The sequence below is a fragment of the Pseudophryne corroboree genome, chromosome 3 (genome assembly GCF_028390025.1).
Source record: "Pseudophryne corroboree isolate aPseCor3 chromosome 3, aPseCor3.hap2, whole genome shotgun sequence".
Taxonomy (NCBI): domain Eukaryota; kingdom Metazoa; phylum Chordata; class Amphibia; order Anura; family Myobatrachidae; genus Pseudophryne; species Pseudophryne corroboree.
Genome location: NC_086446.1, coordinates 680,813,604 through 680,835,351, shown reverse-complemented (window position 1 = coordinate 680,835,351; position 21,748 = coordinate 680,813,604). Strand labels below are relative to the sequence as shown.

Here is a 21,748-nt window from a genome sequence, read left to right as displayed (position 1 = left end):
TACTACAAAAAAAACTTTATTCAAAATGGTTACTTGATATACCCGATCTTCCTACTCTATCCGATTTATTGCATAAATTGCCTTTCATACTTAAGCACTTACAAATCGGCGGCTTTGCAAGAAACACATCTTAAGTTTTTGAATAGGGCATATGTCTCTCCGAAACACTTATTTCACCCTGGCTAGCTCTGGTTGCGGTTTTAAATGCAAAATGGCTAATGCTACCTACTACCATAATTTTTGGGGGTGTGGGAAAATAAGAACCTTTTGGGACAAGTTGTTGAATTTCATTAATATTACCTTTTCACTTAGATTGTGTAAACACCCTTTTATACTTTTCAGTGTGGGACTTAAGGGCCCTACACATTCGCCAATCCACCGCCGAGCTGTCCGACGGCGGATACGGCCGACCCGGCGGCGGGAGGAGTGAAGTTTCTTCACCCCCCCGTCACCCGGCTCCATAGCAGTGCATGCCAATATGGACAAGATTGTCCATATTGCCTGCATGCATAAGTGACCCGGCACCAACGATTAACGAGTGCGGGGCCGCGCATTGTTAATCGTTGGTGCCTATACACTGCACGATATGAACGAGTTCTCGTTCATTAATGAACGAGAACGTTCATATCATGCAGTGAGATCTGCTAGTGTGTAGGGCCCTGTAGGCCCACAGTAATAAGAGATTATACCTGCGCTCACAGTTATACTTACCATTGCTAAGAAACGGATTCTCAACCATTGGTTGCATAAACAATCTCCCTCTATTGCGGAGATGAGAGCAACATTACTAAATACGATATTTTATGAAAGACAGGCTACTGCTCCTGATGGGAAAAACAGGCTCCAAGATTTTATAAGAAATGGAATACTGTTATTCTAAGCTTTGATGAATCGGTCCAACTCGGAAAACAGAAAATATTTGAAATAACCACTTGGTTTTTGCTACGTCGAATTACTTAATGTCGTGTGTATAGTGCTTGCTTATGTCAATAATAATCTGCTCCTTGGGATTGTATGCATAACCCTCATGATTTTTGATGTTAATTGGTCTGGAGGTGCTCAGTGGTTTTGTCATTGTCTTGTGTCTTCTCCCCCCCACCCACCCCCCCTCTCTCTCATTTACTAACTCCATATTGTTATTATTCTGTGTTTGATTGACAAGAATTTTCCTCTTTCTGCCAATGTTGGTTGACTAACCAGTCTCCATTATGCCTGTTCACCACAAAAGAATGCATCTCCGTTACTCTTGCGTACATATCTGTTCTGCTTTATTCTCCAGTGCATGAGGCGGAGTTACCTTATATAATGTGCACATTAACTGAGACGTTACACCAATGATCGTGGTATACCTTTTTATTGATTTCTTTATTGTAATATACAGGTCATATTATTGACATGATATATATTTCAGATGTGACCTATACAATGCATATCTTTTCTTACTATTTGTGCAACCAATGATGTGATCTCCTTTGTAAAAGTCTTTAATGAAATGTTTGGAAAAAAAATAAAAAATCGTATAATACACAAAGTTTAAGATGGGGTGACAAAAATCTAATGTTTGCGATTTCCTGTTAATTTTAATGATTATGCAATGGTCTCGATTCAATTCAGTGAGGAGAATGCCAGTTTCTAGTGAGAACCGGCCTTCCCCAAGATGACAGAGCACTGAATTGCATAGCACCGGGAGCTAATTGCCGGCATTATTCAATCTGCGCTTTATTGAATCGAGTCCAATGGAGTGTTACAACTCAACTTTTTCTTGATTAGTTAGGCAGGGATCAGTTTACATTACAATGTTGCTGGTGTAAGCAATGAGGTGTAGTTTGGTCTAGAAACCCTCCATCAATAAGAACATGATGAAGTACAACAGCATTGTTCATCTGTATGCAATTGTACACATATTAAAACTATTGCTCTACAAGTTTTGTTTTTTTTAAGGAACGAGAGAGCTCTCCATTAGCCACAGAATAATCTACTAGTATACACAAGAAAAAAAAACAAAAGAAACCACCACAACACATAGGAGTTCTACGTATCGGTCCAATGTTGGGTTCTTTTTCAAGATGCAAAAAAAAAAAAAAAATCATATTAAAAGCACAATGGGACATGTATAAAACGTTTTAGAGGGGCTCTGCCATATGTTAATTATTTTCCCATGTGTATGTCATATGTAAATAAGGGGGACATTTACTAAGCAGTGATAAGAGCAGAGAAGTGAGCCAGTGGAGAAGTTGCACATGGCAACCAATCAGCACTGAAGTAACATCTATAATTTGCATACTATAAAATGATACAGAGCTGCTGATTGGTTGATGGGGCCACTTCTCCACTGGCTCACTTCTCTGCTTTTATCTCTGCTTAGTAAATGTCCCCCTCAGTCACTACAGGGATTCTCAAATATGACGTGTGCAAAGGAACAAATATACGATAGCTAAAAAGCAAGCATAACCCCAAGTGCAATCACAGCATGAGTAGAGTGATAACCAGAATACTAAAAATAGAAAAATAAATAAAATAAAAAAATAAAACCACGCCATGTCTAATGCAGGGCTACAAATCCCTGGCAGCCATTATTCTTTGGATCTAGATGGTAGCCTCAACTCCAGCTGACTTGCTGAGCACCACAACACCGGGTCCCAGTCATGTAGCACTTCTACATACACAGTGTTCTGATTGCGGTAATGGGGTTGAGCAACACTGAACTGCTCCTCAACAACGTCCCTAATAACAACAGGAAATTCCTCCATCTGTATTAAAAGTATTTGTACCAGCAGCGCTGAACATGGCCTGTAGAAGAGCTAAAGGATAGCAGCTGATAGGTTCTTTGGGGTGGAAAGAAAATGGATAAGTAATCACTCCGGTCCCTGGCTGGCAGGGAACACAGACTGGTGTTTACTCCATTGCCCATCCCCCGATTTCACCCTCAAGCACGCCACTGACTGAATATATTGTGTTTTGTGGAGAGCGCCCAGCTTTGTAGATAACCACTCACAGAGCCTCTGCTATAAGTGCTACCAGGCACAAAATATATCTGTCAGCTATGAAATTGTACTGATGCTTGAACATTGAGCAGTTACCTCAGCCACACCAAATCAGGTCCACTCTTACAGGTGTACCCATAAAAAAAAAAAATGTAGGTCAAAGTTATTAGAAGGTAAAACGAATTCTCACTATTTGCAGATCAAGGGGGGAATATAGCAACCAATAAGATTCTATCTATAATACAGGAAGCACATTATATAAGATGGAGGCTAGATTCTGATTGGTTGCTTTGGCCAACACCTCCACTCTTCCACTTTAGGCAGTTTGATAGCTCCTCCTCCAAATGTTTTTGATTGGACAATTGAGCCAACTAAGTCTAGGTCACATTGCACTATACTAGACCATACCCCGCAAAACGATCAGAGCATAAAAGTACAATACTAATAAGCAATAACCCGACCATAACACATGTAAGTAAAGAATGGATTGTGTGTTCAAACAAAAAGAAAAAAACAAGTTGGTATAATGAAAGATGCCCTAAAATTCAACAAAAAGGGGTTAAAATATTTTTTGACTTTTGGATTCAGGCTTGTGAATGTTATAGATCATTGTCTGAAGGAGTAGTCTGCTCTACAATATTTTCTGCTGTAAAAGACACTTAAAAGGAAAGAAAGCATGTGTTTTTATTTGTTTTTTCAAGAGGCCTGCTGAGGTCTCCAGCAGTTTGCCACTCTATATAGGCGGAACTTTATACAGAATCACATCTAGTGGGGGAGGCATGTTTAAAAGCAGGGCTGGAAAGGACCGCTGTGCTAAAAGTGCAGTTCAGAGAAGGTTTGGGACAAATACTTGGCAGGGCTCAGATTCCCGTTTAGGAACCAGCAGTCATTTGCTACTGTTTCCCCTCTCAGGCCACTGCCTGTAAAATTATTGACTTTCGTATTTGGATAGTGGCTGCTGAGCTCACTGAAAGTCAGGCTGAGCACAGTGCAAGGTCTTTCAGGGTGATGCAAATAAATTATATTATATATATATATATATATATATATATATATATATATATATATATATATATATATATAAGGTTTAACACTGTCCTGCGATGCTCTAATAAAATCCTTTTAAAAAAGGGGGGGGGGGGGGGGGGAGAAACAATCTCAGAGATCTCAATAAACAAACAGGTTTCTTAAATAACCTTACACCTAACAAGCCGGCAGAAAGAGGTCATGTGAGGTTAACCAGGTATATAAAGGAACACAGCATGTAATAACTACAGAACAAGTTCACGCGTCTACATAGCACAGAGCACATCAGTACTGCAGCTACAACAGATAAATGACAGTATATTCAGACAAGAGCTTGTTAAACAGCAATTCCAGGGAACCATACTTGCCAAAATCCAGACACACAAAGATGAAATTATTTTTTACAACTACTAAGAGAAGCTCGCCTTCATGACGGTATAACACACAGCATTCATGCAGTGCTCTCCAGTGTCATCTGCTGAACAAACGTCTTAAGCCTAAATCCCCATGGGCATCACACTATTTCCGTGACCAAAAGTGTTGTTGTCAAGGAGCTGTACCTGTCTCAGGCCTAGAAGGAAAGGCATTTTGCAGTCTCATTCTCCACACCAGCGTTACGTCTGACAAAACTCCGGCAGAAAGAATTCCTCGTCTGCATTGGGCAGTCGTACTGCAGCCCTATTTAAACAAGGCCTTTATTGGCAGGGAATATTAAGTAAACAGGGCCCCGGGACACAACATGCACTAGCTGTACCCCTCCCTACCCTGACATATCGGAGACAGCTGCCAAGCTGGAAATTACATCACTTCAGAGTCCAAAACAGCTGCTTATTAACAGTCTCCGTGCTAAAATAGAAATTATCACGAAACCTTGACTGTCACAAAGTGATAAGCCGCCAAAGGGGCAAGAGAAGCCTGTGTGTGGCATGGCTAGGTACCTGCGTTACAGAACGATTCTAATTTTCTCCAGGTGGGCAATTATATAGCCGACTTAATAGACTAGGAAGGAATAATTGAAACGAGCATAATATTTGAAGCAGTATTTGGCTGCTTGAGCCCAAAGGCACTGTATATTACTATTATGCAGATATTTGCCCAAATGCCAATCTGTGTGCGTCAATGTGACAGGGCAAGCCCTACCCATATGCTTGATTTCATAGCCATCATCATTATCAGGCTGTCCTTGGTGCAAGAGACCCAAATGAAAACAGACAGATCTCTCCAAACCACAACTCTGCACTGCATGGCCGGCAGGTTCGTCTACACTTCCTCATTACACATAGGGGGTATATGCAATTGCGGTCGAATTCCCGAAAATGTCGAAAAACGGGACATTTTCGCCAAAAAAAAAACATTTCGACAATGCACAATTCAGTACTTTTCGTCAAAAAAACGGACTTTCCAAATTCGACTTTTTGAAATTCGACATTTGTCAAATTCGACATTTCTGCAATGGTACAAATGCGGCAATTCGACAAAAGTATATTCAATTGAAGTTTGTAAATTTGACAACAGTGCTTTTAGACAGTAAATTCGTCATTTTCAATCCGCCACACTTTGCTGGCGGAATCTAATAAAAAAATGTAAAAACATGTTTTTTGTTGTTTTTTTTTAATTGGTAATAGCATATCTATTAATATTAGAAGGGATTAGGTACTTGGTTTGTCCATTTTGGAGGCACAAGTATAATTTATATAATTTTCAAAAAATATATATTTTTTTAAATGGAATGTTAAAAATCAGAAAAAAAATTGCGTGGGGTCCCCCCTCCTAAGCATAACCAGCCTCGGGCTCTTCGAGCCGGTCCTGGTTCTAAAAATCCGGGGGAAAAACTGACAGGGGATCCCCTGTATTTTTAAAACCAGCACTGGGCTCTGCGCCTGGTGCTGGTGCAAAAAATACGGGGGACAAAAAGCGTAGGGGTCCCCCGTATTTTTTACACCAGCATCGGGCTCCACTAGCTGGACAGATAATGCCACAGCCGGGGGTCACTTTTATACAGCGCCCTGCGGCAGTGGCATTAAATATCCAACTAGTCACCCCTGGCCGGGGTACCCTGGGGGAGTGGGGACCCCTTCAATCAAGGGGTCCCCCCCCAGCCACTCAAGGGGTCCCCCCCCAGCCACTCAAGTGCCAGGGGTAAAGCCCGAGGCTGTCCCCCCCCCATCCAAGGGCTGCGGATGGGGGGCTGATAGCCTTGAGAAAATTGAAAGAATATTGTTTTTTCCAGTAGTACTACAAGTCCCCGCAAGCTGGTACTTGGAGAACCACAAGTACCAGCTTGCGGGAGAAAATCGGGCCCGCTGGTACCTGTAGTTCTACTGGAAAAAAAATACCCAAATAAAAACAGGACACGCACACTGTGAGAGTAAAACTTTATTTCACACATGTCGACACACACATACTTATCTATGTTCACACGCCGACCTCTGTCCACTTGTCCAAGTAGAATCCACAGTGTACCTGTGAATAAAATTATACTCACCTGATCCAGTGTCCTGGTCTTTTATTATAATCCTCGTACTTGGCAAAAAAAAAAAAAAAAGAACACCCAGACCAGGCGGACTGAAAGGGGTCTCATGTTTACACATGGGACCCCTTTCCCCGAATGCAGAGCCCCCCCCCGTGACTTCTGTCACAGAAAGGTCTCTTCAGCCAATCAGGAAGCGCCACTTCGTGGCACTCTCCTGATTGGCTGTATGCGCGTCTGCTGGCAGACAGCGCATCGCACAGCTCCCTCCATTAGTTTCAATGGTGGAAACTTTGCGGTCAGCGGTGGGGTTACCCGCGGTCAGCCGCTGGCCGCGGGTGACCTCACCGCTGACCGCAAAGTTCCCACCATTGAATATAATGGAGAGGCTTTGCGATGCGCTGTCTGACAGCTCAGACGCGCATAGCCAATCAGCAGAGTGCCAGGACGTTGCGCTCGCTGATTGGCTGAAGAGACCTTTCTGTGACAGGAGTCACGGGGGGGTCTCTGCATTCGGGGAAAGGGGTCCCATGTGTAAACATGGGACCCCTTTCAGTCCGCATGGTCCGGGTGTTCGTTTTTTTTTTTTTGCCAAGTACAGAGGACTTGGCCAATCCGGAACAATGAGCATTGTTCTCACTCCTCTTTTTCTTACTATTCTCAGTACCTTGTGTATGAGAGGAAGAGGAGGAAATACATATACCGACTGGAACACCCACGGAGTTACCAGTGCGTCCACAGCTATCGCCTGAGGGTCCCTTGACCTGGCGCAATATTTTTTTTAGCTTTTTGTTTAGGCGGGACGCCATCATGTCCACCTGTGGCCGTTCCCACCGATTTGCAATCTGCTCGAAGACTTCTTGATGAAGTCCCCACTCTCCCGGGTGGAGGTCGTGCCTGCTGAGGAAGTCTGCTTCCCAGTTGTCCACTCCCGGAATGAACACTGCTGACAGTGCTTGTACGTGATTCTCCGCCCAACGAAGAATCCTTGTGGCTTCCGCCATCGCCACCCTGCTTCTTGTGCCGCCCTGTCGGTTTACATGGGCGACTGCCGTGATGTTGTCTGACTGAATCAGCACTGGTTGGTCTCGAAGCAGGGGCTCCGCTTGACTCGGGGCGTTGTATATGGCCCTTAATTCCAGTATGTTTATGTGCAGACGAGTCTCCTGACTTGACCACAGCCCCTGGAAGTTTCTTCCCTGAGTGACTGCCCCCCATCCGCGGAGGCTTGCATCCGTGGTCACCAGGACCCAGTTCTGTATGCCGAACCTGCGGCCCTCGAGAAGATGAGCACTCTGCAGCCACCACAGAAGAGACACCCTGGCCCTCGGGGACAGGGCGATCAGCCGATGCATCTGAAGATGCGATCCGGACCACTTGTCCAACAGATCCCACTGAAAGATCCTGGCATGAAACCTGCCGAAAGGAATGGCTTCGTATGACGCTACCATCTTTCCCAGGACTCGCGTGCAGTGATGCACCGACACCTGCTTTGGTTTCAGGAGATCCCTGACCATGGTCACTAACTCCTGAGCCTTCTCCTCCGGGAGAAATACCTTCTTCTGTTCTGTGTCCAGAATCATGCCCAGGAAGGGCAGACGCGTCGTAGGAATCAGCTGCGACTTTGGAATATTAAGAATCCAGCCGTGCCGTAGCAACACTTCCTGAGAGTGCGCTACGCTGACCAACAACTGCTCTCTGGACCTCGCCTTTATGAGGAGATCGTCCAAGTACGGGATAACTAACTCCTTGCTTCCGGAGAAGTACCATCATCTCCGCCATTACCTTGGTAAAGACTCTCGGTGCCGTGGATAGACCAAACGGCAACGTCTGGAATTGGTAATGACAGTCCTGTACCACAAACCTGAGGTACTCCTGGTGAGGCGGATAAATGGGGACATGCAAGTACGCATCCTTGATGTCCAGAGATACCATAAAATCCCCCTCTTCCAGGCTGGCAATGACCGCTCTGAGCGATTCCATTTTGAACCTGAACTTTTTCATGTAAATGTTCAAGGATTTTAAATTTAGAATGGGTCTTACCGAACCGTCCGGTTTCGGTACCAGAAACAGTGTGGAATAGTAACCCCTTCCCTGCTGAAGGGGGGGGTACCATTATTATCACTTGCTGGAGGTACAGCTTGTGAAGTGAATAGCCGTCAGGACTATCTCCCTCCCCGTGGGAGAAGCTGGCAAGGCGGATTTTAGGTAACGGTGAGGGGGCGTCACTTCGAATTCCAGCTTGTATCCCTGAGATACAATTTGTATAGCCCAAGGATCCACTTGTGAGCGAACCCACTGGTTGCAGAAATTTCGGAGACGCGCCCCCACCGCTCCTGGCTCCGCCTGTGGAGCCCCAGCGTCATGCGGTGGACTTAGTGGGAGCAGAGGAGGACTTTTGTTCCTGAGAACTGGCTGCATGGTGCAGCTTTTTTCCTCTACCCCTGCCTCTGGCAAGAAACGATGCACCTCTGACTCTCTTGCTTTTTTGAGAACGAAAGGACTGCATTTGGTAATACGGTGCTTTCTTAGGCTGTGAGGAAACCTGTGGCAAGAAAGTCGACTTTCCAGCTGTCACTGTGGATACGAGGTCCGAGAGACCGTCCCCAAACAATTCCTCCCCCTTATAAGGCAAAACCTCCATGTGTTTTTTAGAGTCGGCATCCCCTGTCCATTGCCGAGTCCATAAGACCTTCCTAGCAGAAATGGACATTGCATTTATTCGAGAGCCCAGCAGGCAAATGTCCCTCTGGGCATCCCACATATATAAGACGATGTCTTTAATATGGCTAAGTGTTAGCAATACGGTATCCCTGTCCAGGGTATCCAACCCCTCTGACAGAGTATCTGTCCATGCTGCAACAGCACTGCACATCCAAGCTGAAGCAATAGCCGGTCTCAGTAGAGTACCAGAGTGTGTATACACAGACTTCAAGATACCTTCCTGCTTCCTATCCGCAGGTTCCTTTAGGGCGGCCGTATCCTGAGACGGCAGGGCCACCCTTTTAGATAAGCGCGTCAGGGCCTTGTCAACCCTAGGGGAGGATTCCCAGCGTAACCTATCCATTGGCGGGAAAGGGTACGCCATTAGTATTCTCTTGGGAATCACCACTTTCTTATCAGGGGAAGACCACGCTTCTTCACATAACTCATTTAATTCATGTGACGGGGGAAAAGTCACTGGCTGCTTTTTCTCCCCAAACATATTTACCCTCTTGTCAGGGACAGGGTCAGCCTCTGAAATGTGTAATACATTTTTCATTGCAATAATCATGTATCGGATGGCCTTAGTCATTTTGGGCTGTAATAGTGCCTCATCCTCGCCGACGCTGGAGTCGGACTCCGTATCGACATCTGTGTCAACCAACTGAGATAGTGGGCGTTTTTGAAACGCTGACGGCCTCTGAGGCGCCTGGGCAGGCCCGGGTTGAGAGCCCGGCTGTCCCCCGGCAGCAACATAATCAAATCTCTTATGTAATGAGTTTACATTGTCATTTAAGACCTTCCACATATCCATCCAATCAGGTGTCGGCACCAACGGGGGCGACACCTCATTTATCTGCACTTGCTCGGCCTCCACGTAACCCTCCTCATCAAACATGTCGACACAGCCGTACCGACACACAGCACACACACAGGGAATGCTCTGACCGAGGACAGGACCCCACAAGGTCTATGGGGAGACAGAGAAAGAGTATGCCAGCACACACCACAGCGCTATATACACAGGGATACACACTACCAGAAGTGAATTTTTCCCAATAGCTGCTGTATCATTACACCTTTTGCCTAAATTTATGTGCCCCCCCTCTCTTTCTACCCTCTTAGTGCCAGGAGACTGCAGGGGAGAGCCTGGGGAGCGTCCTTCCAGCGGAGCTGTGAAGAGAAATGGCGCTGGTGTGCCGAGGAAGAAGGCCCCGCCCCTTCAGCGGCGGGCTTCTGTCCCGCTGTTTCTGACTAAAAAATGGCGGGGGTTTTACACATATACAGTCACAGACTGTATTATGTGTCTTTTTTATGCCAAAGGTATTCTTATTGCTGCCCAGGGCGCCGCGCCCCCCCCCCCCCCCCCCAGCGCCCTGCACCCTACAGTGACTGGAGTGTGTGGTGTGCAGTGGGAGCAATGGCGCACAGCTGCGGTGCTGTGCGCTACCTTAATGAAGACAGGAGTCTTCAGCCGCCGATTTCATCACCAACTTCTGATCTTCTGGCTCTGCGAGGGGGACGGCGGCGCGGCTCCGGGAACGGACGACCGAGGACCTTTGCCTGTGTTCGAACCCTCTGGAGCTAATGGTGTCCAGTAGCCTAAGAAGCGCAACCTAGCTGTGAACAGGTACGTTTGCTTCTCTCCCCTCGGTCCCACGTAGCAGCGAGTCTGTTGCCAGCAGATCTCACTGAAAATAAAAAAATAAAAACTTTCTTTACTAGCAGGCTCAGGAGAGCCCACTAGGTGCATCCAGCTCTGGCCGGGCACAGATTCTAACTGAGGTCTGGAGGAGGGGCATAGAGGGAGGAGCCAGTGCACACCAGATAGTACCTAATCTTTCTTTTAGAGTGCCCAGTCTCCTGCGGAGCCCGTCTATTCCCCATGGTCCTTACGGAGTCCCCAGCATCCACTAGGACGTCAGAGAAAATAAGATTTTAAACCTACCGGTAAATCTTTTTCTCGTAGTCCGTAGAGGATGCTGGGTCCTCCGTAAGGACCATGGGGATAGACGGGCTCCGCAGGAGACATAAGCACTTTAAGAAAGTCTTTAGACCTGGGTGTGCACTGGCTCCTCCCTCTATGCCCCTCCTCCAGACCTCAGTTAGAGAAACTGTGCCCAGAGGAGACGGACAGTACGAGGAAAGGATTTTGTTAATCCAAGGGCAAGATTCATACCAGCCACACCAATCACACCGTATAACTTGTGATAACTACCCAGTTAACAGTATGAAACCAACATATCATCAGTTCAGGACCGATGCAACTATAACATAACCCTTATTGAAGCAATAACTATAGACAAGTATTGCAGAAGTAGTCCGCACTTGGGACGGGCGCCCAGCATCCTCTACGGACTACGAGAAAAAGATTTACCGGTAGGTTTATTATCTTATTTTCTCTAACGTCCTAGAGGATCCTGGGGACTCCGTAAGGACCATGGGGATTATACCAAAGCTCCCAAACGGGCGGGAGAGTGCGGATGACTCTGCAGCACCGATTGAGCAAACACAAGGTCCTCCTCAGCCAGGGTATCAAACTTGTAGAACTTAGCAAAAGTGTTTGAACCTGACCAAGTAGCAGCTCGGCACAACTGTAATGCCGAGACCCCTCGGGCAGCCGCCCAAGAAGAGCCCACCTTCCTAGTGGAATGGGCCCTAACCGATTTAGGCAACGGCAATCCAGCCATAGAATGAGCCTGCTGAATGGTGTTACAAATCCAGCGGGCAATAGTCTGCTTTGAAGCAGGAGCGCAAAGCTTGTTAGCAGCATACAGGACAAACTGATTCTGTTTTTCCGACTCTAGCCGTTCAGGCTACGTAAATTTTCAAAGCCCTGACCACATCCAGGGACTTGGAGTCCTCCAAGTCACGCGTAGCCACAGGCACCACAATAGGCTGTTTCATATGTAAGGATGATACCACCTTAGGTAGGAATTGAGGACGTGTCCGCAACTCCGCTCTATCGTCATGGAAAACCAGATAGGGGCTTTTATGAGACAAAGCCGCCAATTCCGACACTTGCCTAGCCGAAGCCAAGGCTAATAACATGACCACCTTCCAAGTGAGATATTTTAACTCTACCGTTTTAAGTGGTTCAAACCAGTGTGACTTAAAGAAACTTAACACCACGTTAAGGTCCCAGGGCTCCACCAGAGGTACAAAAGGAGGCTGAAAATGCAGCACTCCCTTCACAAAAGTCTGAACTTCTGGGAGTGAAGCCAATGCTTTTTGAAAGAAAATGGATAGGGCCGAAATCTGAACCTTAATGGAGCCTAAGTTTTAGGCCCAAATTCACTCCAGTTTGTAGGAAGTGAAGGAAACGGCCCAGATGAAATTCTTCCGTAGGAGACTTCCTGGCCTCACACCAAGAAACATATTTTCGCCATATACGGTGATAATGTTTAGATGTCACGTCCTTCCTAGCCTTTATCAGTGTAGGAATGACCTCATCCAGAATGCCTTTTTCTGCTAGGATCCGGCGTTCAACCGCCATGCCGTCAAACGCTGCCGCGGTAAGTCTTGGAACAGACATGGGCCCTGTTGCAACAGGTCCTGCCTTAGAGGAAGAGGCCACGGATCTTCTGTAAGCATTTCCTGCAGATCCGGATACCAGATCCTTCGTGGCCAATCTGGAACAATGAGGATTGTTCTCACTCCTCCTTTTTCTTATTATTCTCAACCCTTGGGTATGAGAGGAAGAGGAGTAAATACATAGACTGACTGGAACACCCACGGTGTCACTAGGGCATCTACCGCTACTGCCTGAGGGTCTCTTGACCAAGCGCAATAACTCTGCAGCTTTTTGTTGAGGCGGGACGCCATCATGTCTATCTGTGACTGTCCCCACCGAACTGCAATCTGTGCGAAGACTTCCTGATGAAGTCTCCACTCTCCAGGACGTATGTCTGGTGAGGAAGTCTGCTTCCCAGTTGTTCACTTCCGGAATGAACACTGTTGACAGTGCTCTTTCATGATTCTCCGCCCAGCGAAGAATTCTGGTGGCTTCCGCCATTGCCACTCTGCTCCTTGTGCCGCCTTGGCGGTTTACATGAGCTACTGCGGTGACGTTGTCTGACTGGATCAGAACCGGTTGGTCGCGAAGAAAGGTCTCCGCTTGACGTAGGGCGTTGTATATGGCCCTTAGTTCCAATATGTTGATGTGAAGACAAGTCTCTTGACTTGACCAAAGACCTTGGAAATTTCTTCCCTGTGTGACTGCTCCCCAGCCTCGGAGGCTCGCGTCCGTGGTCACCAGGATCCAGTCTTGAATGCCGAATCTGCGGCCCTCTAGAAGGTGAGCACTCTGCAGCCACCACAGGAGAGATACCCTGGCCCTGGGGAATAGGGTGATCAACTGATGAATCTGTAGATGTGACCCGGACCACTTGTCCAGTAGGTCCCATTTGAAGTCCTCGCATGGAACCTGCCGAAGGGAATGTTTTTCCCAGGACTCGAGTGCAGTGATGCACTGACACCTGTCTTGGTTTCAATAGGTCCCTGACTAGAGTCATGAGTTCCTGGGCCTTCTCTATCTGAAGGTAAACCCATTTCTGGTCTGTATCCAGAATCATACCCAAGAAGGGCAGACGAGTTATAGGAACCAACTGTGACCTCGGGAAATTGAGAATCCAGCCGTGTTGCTGTGACACCTTCAGCGAAAGTGACACGCTGTTCAACAACTGCTCTTTTGATCTCGCCCTTATTAGGAGATCGTCCAAGTATGGGATAACTGTGACTCCTTGCTTGCGTAGGAGCACCATTATTTCCGCCAATTACCCTGAAATTGGTAATGACAATCCTGTACCGCAATTGTCAGGTACGCCTGATGGGGTGGATAAATGGGAACATGAAGGTATGCAGCCTTTATGTCTAGATACACCATCAAATCCCCCCCTTCCAGGCTGGCGATGATCGCTCTGGGCGAGTCCACTTTAAATTTGAACCTTTTCCCGTATAGGTTCAGAGATTTTAATTTTAAAATAGGTCTGACCGAACAGTACGGTTTCGGGACTACAGCCAAGGTTGAGTCATATCGCCTTCCTTGTTGCAGGAGGGGAACCTTGAGTACCACCTGTTGGAGATACAATGTGTGAATTGTATTTAATATTATCTCCCTTTCTGGGGGAGAAGCCGGTAGGTCCGATAAGGAAAAACCAGCGAGGAGGCACGCTTCGAATTCCAGCTTGTAACCCTGAGAAACAATTTTTATTGCCCCGGGATCCACCTGTGAGTGAACTCAGATGTGGCTGAAGAGTCGAAGACGTGCTCCCACTGGGACGGACTCCCTTAGCGGAGCTCCAGCGTCATGCGGTGGATGTAGTAGAGGCCGGGGAGGACTTCTGTTCCTGGGAACTAGCTGTGCCCTTACCTCTGGTAAGAAAGGACGCTCCTCGTACTTTCTTGTTATTCTGCGACCGAAAGGACTGCATTTGATAATGTCGTGCTTTCTTAGGCTGTGAGGGAATATAAGGCAAAAGATCAGAATTACCAGCTATAGCTGTGGAGACCAGGTCCGAGAGCCCTTCTCCACACAGTTCCTCAGCCTTGTAAGGTAAACCTTCCATATGCCTCTTTTAGTCGGCATCACCTGTCCATTGCATGTTCCACAGGACACGTCTAGCAGAAATCGACATAGCGTTGACTCTAGAACCCAGTAGACTAATGTCTCTTTGGGCATGTGATATAGAGATAGATAGATAGATAGATAGATAGATAGATAGATATATGGTAGATATTCGGCACTCCCATAAGAATAATCAAATCAGCTGGCCCGGTGCCCTCCACAGCATAGCAGCAATGTAGGATGTACAGATAGGCGGCACTCAAGGACTTCTCAGGTACAAGAAAAGAGATGACCCCTTCTTGTTAGCTTAACGTTTCGGTTTTATTAACCGTCGTCAGAAGATATCTTCTGACGACGGTTAATAAACCCCCCCCCCCCTGCACCCTTACAGTGACCGGAGTATGTGAGGTATATGGGAGCAATGGCGCTCAGCTGCAGTGCTGTGAGTTACCTCAGTGAAGATCATGAAATCTTCTGCCGCCTCTGAAGTCTTCTTTTCTTCTCATACTCACCCGGCTTCTACCTTCCGGCTCTGGGACGGACGGCTAGGGTGAGATCCTGCGTACCAATCCCTCTGGAGCTAATGGTGTCCAAAAGCCTAAGAAGCAGGACCTTGAAACTCACAGAAGTAGGGCTGCTTCTCTTCCCTCAGTCCCTCGATGCAGGGAGTCTGTTGCCAGCAGAGCTCCCTGAAAATAAAAAACCTAACAAAAAACTTTCTATCAGCAAACTCAGGAGAGCTCACTGAAAAGCACCCAGCTCCTCTGGGCACAGTATCAAACTGAGGTCTGGAGGAGGGGCATAGAGGGAGGAGCCAGTGCACACCCAGGTCTAAAGATTTTCTTAAAGTGCCCATGTCTCCTGCGGAGCCCGTCTATCCCCATGGTCCTTACGGAGTCCCCAGCATCCTCTAGGACATTCGAGAAATAAATAAAATGAAAAATTCTTAAAATAGCCTAGCACTCCGAGATTCTGATTAGTGGCCCATTCATTTCAATGGGGATTCTACATATAGAGCACAGCACCATTTGATTGATGAATCCCTCGCTAGAGTCTGGGCATTTGGCACGTTAGACCATGTTAAAGAGATGTTGCTGTAATCTTGTTTCAGCAGCTGCATTCAGCCTTTCTAATTTCAATGCAACTTTTTTCCCTCTTCACCCATTTTTAGACAGACCCCCTAAGATTGGTAACCCAGACAGAGCAGTTACCAGTCACTGGCGATATATATGCACTCTTATGGACTCGAAAACACTATTCTCCCCAAAGTTTATTTGCCTAACAGGCTATCACATTGCCAATATAAACTATTCCACATCCTCCCTCTAAACCGTTATAGATGGTGTGGAGCACACAAAAAAACAGATATACAAGGTAGGAAACATGAACAAACACATGACATCAAAGAGTAGGTAGAGCTCTGCTTGTGACTACGTTTAATAGTAGAGGAGAGAGGAGAGGAGAAAGCATGGCTTACAGTGGAGAGCAGTGACAGCATTGGGAGTCTGCCAAACGTGGGTAGTAGAAGTGGTGGCCAGGTAGGCTGTAGTAGAGATCTTGGGGCATGATCAGGCGAGGTCATGTTGGCAGAAGCATGTGGTAGTTAGAGGAGGAAGAGGAAGAAACAAGCAGATCTCTGGGTGCATAGCTAGGAGGATTCAAAGAAGAAGTTGGAGATGGATGATGTGATGGTGTTGTTGGCAGCAAGTAACGACTTGGATTCTGGTGAATACGAGGAGACAGGCTAGGAGTTTGCAATGCCATGGGGTGAATATAAAGCAGTGAGAGAAAGTCTTCCAGGTGCATTAATGAAAGGACAGGGAGATGCATCAAGCCTTTTAAAGGAGGAGAGGTGGAGAAGCCAATTAGCTTCTATCATTTTATAAAATATACTTGAAAAACGATAACAGACGCCAACAGCAGGTGATGACGGGCGCAGGCCTTACTATACTATACTGGCAATTTTCTCCATCGCTCTGGCACATATTTTTCTCTGTGGAGCAATTTGTGCTGTGTTACAGAATTTAAGTCTAATTGATTCATAATGGCTAGAAATACAAGGGCGTTCAGGCCTTTGCACTAAGGGGGTCATTCAGAGTTGATCGTAGCCGTGCTAAATTTATCACAGCTACGATCATTCACACTGACATGAGGGGGGACGCCCAGCACAGGGCTAGTCCGCCCCACATTACCTTTATTTAATAGCGCAAGAGGTTAACTAGAATCTTTTTAGTCCGCCCCACATGTCAGTAACGCACCCCCCCCCCCCCCCCGTCCCCTTTAGCATGCTGGCCGGGAGCTACTCGTCGCTCCCCGGGCTGCAGCAGCTGCGTGTGACATAACGCAGCCGCCGCAGCCCACCACCGCTCCCCCTAAACGGCGGCTTAATGCCGCCGTCCAGCCCCCTCCCGCCCATCGACCGCCTGTGTCAGAGGCAATCGCTAAGCAGCGACGGCTGCCATGCAGCGCTAAACTGCAGCGAGTGGGTCGGAATGACCCCCCTAAGTGTATTGGGTCCAATTGCTAAACCTTGAGAGAGATAAAGTGGACAGAAATAAAGTAGTAACTGACCAGCTCCTGTCATGGGGTTCCAATGTAATGACACTGTCTTGCCCGACCCCATATGGTCGACAGTCAGTAGGTCGACAGGTACAAAAGGTCGACATGGCAATGGTAAGCAACTTTAAGGTTTGGGTTTTTTTGCACTACGATTGGGAACAGTAACCTTTCCATAGCATGATGAGCGAAGCGAGCCATGGAAGGGTACACGGTACTGAAAACACAAAAATCTAAATTAAACAATGCTGTGTCAAACTTTTTGTGTCAATCATTTCCCACATCGTCCTTTTGTACCCGCTGTCCTTTTCCTGCGTCGACCTAAAACATGTCAACCAGATGGGATCGACCTAGACATTGCAGATCTTTTTTTACCACACCCGCTGTCATATGGCTGTGTTTGAAAAGTGACAGGAGCCGATTGGCTGGTATTTTATCTCTCCCCACGGCTTAGTACAGACCCACAAGTCACTTGTCCACAGGATTTATTACCCCACTGAAACGAGGACTGTTTTGTATACTAGTTACAAAAGTTCAATCACAATATTCTGGGATGCAACATATTACATCCACCTGACATGGATACTTTGGAGACTAGTCACCGGGAACACTAAAATTAATCTTGATCACTATATTTATTCATATCTATGTGTCAGGCCACAACAGAAATGAATAACAAACTGAAAATCAGAGACAGCCGGACTGAAGGGAGTGTCTATTATGTAAACAGAATATTGCTAGACCATCTATAATCGGCTTATTCAGGAAAGTGTGCAGACAAAATAATGGTGCGCGTGTTTATTCCAAATTAGGTATTTATAGAGAAAGCACATTAAGTCCTGGGAAATCTGAAGTCAATATTTAACGTGAAGGATAAACATAAAACTATATGTAGTATCAATCACTGACAAGAACTAAAACTATGAGCTAATTGATGGTTGATGGGGCTTTCCTGGGAAAATCAAAGTGGAATTGCTCATGTGAAATTAGGTGAAACACGGAATGATTACATTTTGCTGTGAATGGTATTTACTTTGGTTTCACATGATATGCACAGTTATAATTCAACTGCAAATATTATCCTTCGTATGGTGTGTACACACGGTGAGATTTTTTCTTTCAATTTTGACTATATAGTCAAAATCGCAAGAAAAGTTAGTGCAAATCGCAAGGTGTTATGCCACTTGCGATCCCGATTCAACACCGATGCGCGGTCCCGCCAGGTCGGTATCGCAAGAAAATATAGACTGTGCAGGCAAGTCAATCCTTGCTAGATCGGTGTGCTATCTAGTTCATCTCACATGTCAATGACATCTCACATAAGCCAAAATCTCACATAAGCCAAAATCGTAAGCACACAGTCCATATCTCAAGAAAAGTTAGTCAAAATCGGTGGTGCTGGGCTCCGGGGAGTTTAGGGGAAATTGCAAAGTGAAAATCGGGCATAGCAAGGATCTCACCGTGTGTACACACCATTACAGTGATCCTGTAACCTATAAGATACTGTATATGTGTTTACCAGTAATAAAAAACGTAATCCCCAAATAAAACGAGAATGTGACTGAGTGGAAAGCTCCAAATGGACTTCTCCATAGAGCAGTGATTCTCTGTGTCCACTTGCTCTTCTCTATTTATTTTCTTATATAGGCCCAAATGTATTAAGCCTTAACAAGAGATAAATCTGAGACGCATAAAGAGTGATAAATTACCAGCCAATCAGCTCCTGTCATTTTTCAAACACAGCCTGTGACATGGCAGTTGTGAGCCGATTGGCTGGTCATTTATCACTCCTTATGAGTCTCAGATTTATCTCGTTAAAGCTTAATACATTTGGGCCAAAGTGTAGTAAATTCAGTTGCGCTTTACAATTGGTAAACAGTGATAAAACAAAACTGGTAATAAACAGTTACAGGTAGGAGGACTCTGCTCGCATGCTTACAATCGAATGACAATAATGACATCACCGTGGCTTGTGTTGCGTGAACGATAACGCCCAAACGGACAATCAGATCAAAATTTGGATTGCACTTCCAGTGTGTAGAATTTAATAAACTACAAAAATGGTCCTGTCACTTTTTACCGTATCTGCTATGGGTGCTCCTTGGGTAACACCAAGAACCATGGATTAATATTTACTTACATTAAGATGTCTCAAATTTACATCTCTATAGATTTACCAAATTTTTAACACTCATTTATATTTAAAACAGTGAGAAACAAACTCTTGTGCAAAGAATGGGTACAACAGCTAGTAAATAAATTAATAAAAGAAAAAGACACTTGTTTGCCGATGGTCACTATCGCGGTATCCTATTACAAGCAGTTTTCATCGGCCGTAAAAACAAACAAACATGGGATCGGGGATGTTACGATCCCATGTGTTATCGCAGCTCTGGCGGCCGATTTTCGCCTAAGGGACCCAAAGCATAATCCACGATAAGTGCCATCATCAGGGGAAGGAGCCCGCAGGCGATACAATTACCTGCAGTCATAGACCGCAGGTAATTGGATACCCCCCTAAGTTGATTTAATATGTTTTATTTACACTTTTTTTTTTAATTCTCCAAATCACAAACTATAACTCACCCTGCATTATCGTGCTCTTTAAAACGATCATATCTTGTCTCCGTACACACTGTCAGATAATTGTGCTTCCATAGTGACAAATACAAAAAAGTTATAATAATGGGCTGTACTGAGCGAACCTTCAGGAAGAACCCAAAAAATTTGCCAAAAAAGGGAGACACCGGTCATCTCTGAGGAGGACTCGTAATAGGAGCTGCTGGACAAAGGACTGACTACTGAGGAAAGAGTCCTTGTCTCATTTAAGATTGAAGTCACCTTTCATGAAGCTGTGTCCTCATATACCTAGCCTCAATACACCATGCCCCCCAGAGCGCATCAACCTGGTGCTGATGCGCTGTGTCTACCCTGGCCTGCTCACTGGGCATGTGTGAGTTCTCGATACTCTGGCGAGATCTCCTATGCAGCCTGGAGATGCAGGTGTCGGAGCGGTCAGCGCTACTAACCATTCATACATTGCCCCGCACATCAGCATGCTATCTTGTAGATAGCGGAGCAGATATAGACTGGGGCACATAGCATGCCTGTCATACAGCGCACACTGCCACATTAATACATGGTGGGAAGTGGTATCTGTTCACATAACAGTGCGGATAACGCTACTCCCCATAACGACCCATCTTACATCTACCCCTTTGTCAGATAGAATTGTATTTGTTTATCTTAAGAGGAGCCAAGAAGAGTCACGTCAGCGCCTATTTAAATCCAATTGGCAACAATAGGTGACGTTTTAACATGAACCATCGGCAGGAATCGGAACCCGGTGGTCAGTAAATACTTCATTTTCAGCCAGGTAATTTACCATCAGCACTCATACTGGTACCCAAGGACACTGGTTTTGACCTGAACATTGGCCACGGGTGCCGCGTACACCCTATCAGATGATCGGGGCAAATTGTTGGGCAGATGATCTGAACGGAAATAAACACTGGCAGCACAGTAAGGGGGAAATAACATTATGCATTTCCTGAACATTTGGCAAGAATTCAATTAGAAGAAAAAGGGATGTAGCTCCTGGAGCTATCCAACTGACTGCATCGCGGTCAGCACATCTGGATATGCAGTTTACCCCGACTAATGGCCAGGGATTAGTAGCTGTAAACTGCATTTTCTGACTTATGTGCTGGACACGATGCAGTTATTGCACTCTATAACACTTGAGACTAGCCTGTGGCCCTGTGAACAGATTTCCTGCACACATTTCAGGAGGGTGCAAGCAGACATCGGCTAATCGCAGGTTCACAACGCGGGAAATTGAAAAGCTCCTGGAACCCTCCCATGGAGCTACACCCCATCAGGAGAAAAATATTATAACCTGGGGAGGAGATTATCACTCATGACCATTAAGTAGCGATTAGCAAGGACTGAGAATTAAAATTCACAACCACGACTCAGTTTAAGTTTTCCTACCGAGGACAAAATAACATTTGTCTACTTCTATCCGCTAAGAAACAGATGATGCAGACAGTCAAAATTAAATCTGATTTATTGCATTCAGGAAGAAGAAAGAAAAAAAGCCCTCAAAAATCTTATGGGTGTTTCCCAGTGTGGAGCACCACGCAGGAAGCTAAGGATCCCCATGGCTCTATGATCATCCGAAAAAGAAAAAAAGAAAAAACCACACACCAACAACAACAACAACAACAACAACAACAACAACAAGGGTTTCATGACCTTGTAAAAATAAACTTTCAACACGTGAGGCATTATTTTTTCCTTGCAAATGTGCACTACAAAACCAGAAACAACAATGAACCACAAGTCAGAAGTAACAATGTTGCTAATATATGTGTCAATACAGTGTTCCTTCACATTACGAAACCAGCTCCGTTAGTGGGCGTGTAATAGTGAAAGAACACA

General features: G+C 45.8%; 1 protein-coding gene across 2 annotated transcripts in view; it reads right to left on the bottom strand.

The window, feature by feature from the left end:
- WBP1L (WW domain binding protein 1 like) overlaps window positions 1-21,748 on the bottom strand; it is a 114,812-nt gene that overhangs the window by 52,063 nt on the left and 41,001 nt on the right. The window contains exon 1 of one of the 2 annotated variants that reach the window (XM_063961938.1): window positions 4,571-4,693. The exons of the other annotated variant lie outside the window; for it this stretch is intronic. Coding sequence (XP_063818008.1) covers window positions 4,571-4,597 — 27 coding nt within the window. The 5' untranslated portion in view covers window positions 4,598-4,693. Of the gene's footprint in view, window positions 1-4,570; window positions 4,694-21,748 lie in introns of those variants that run through there. 2 annotated transcript variants of the gene reach the window in all.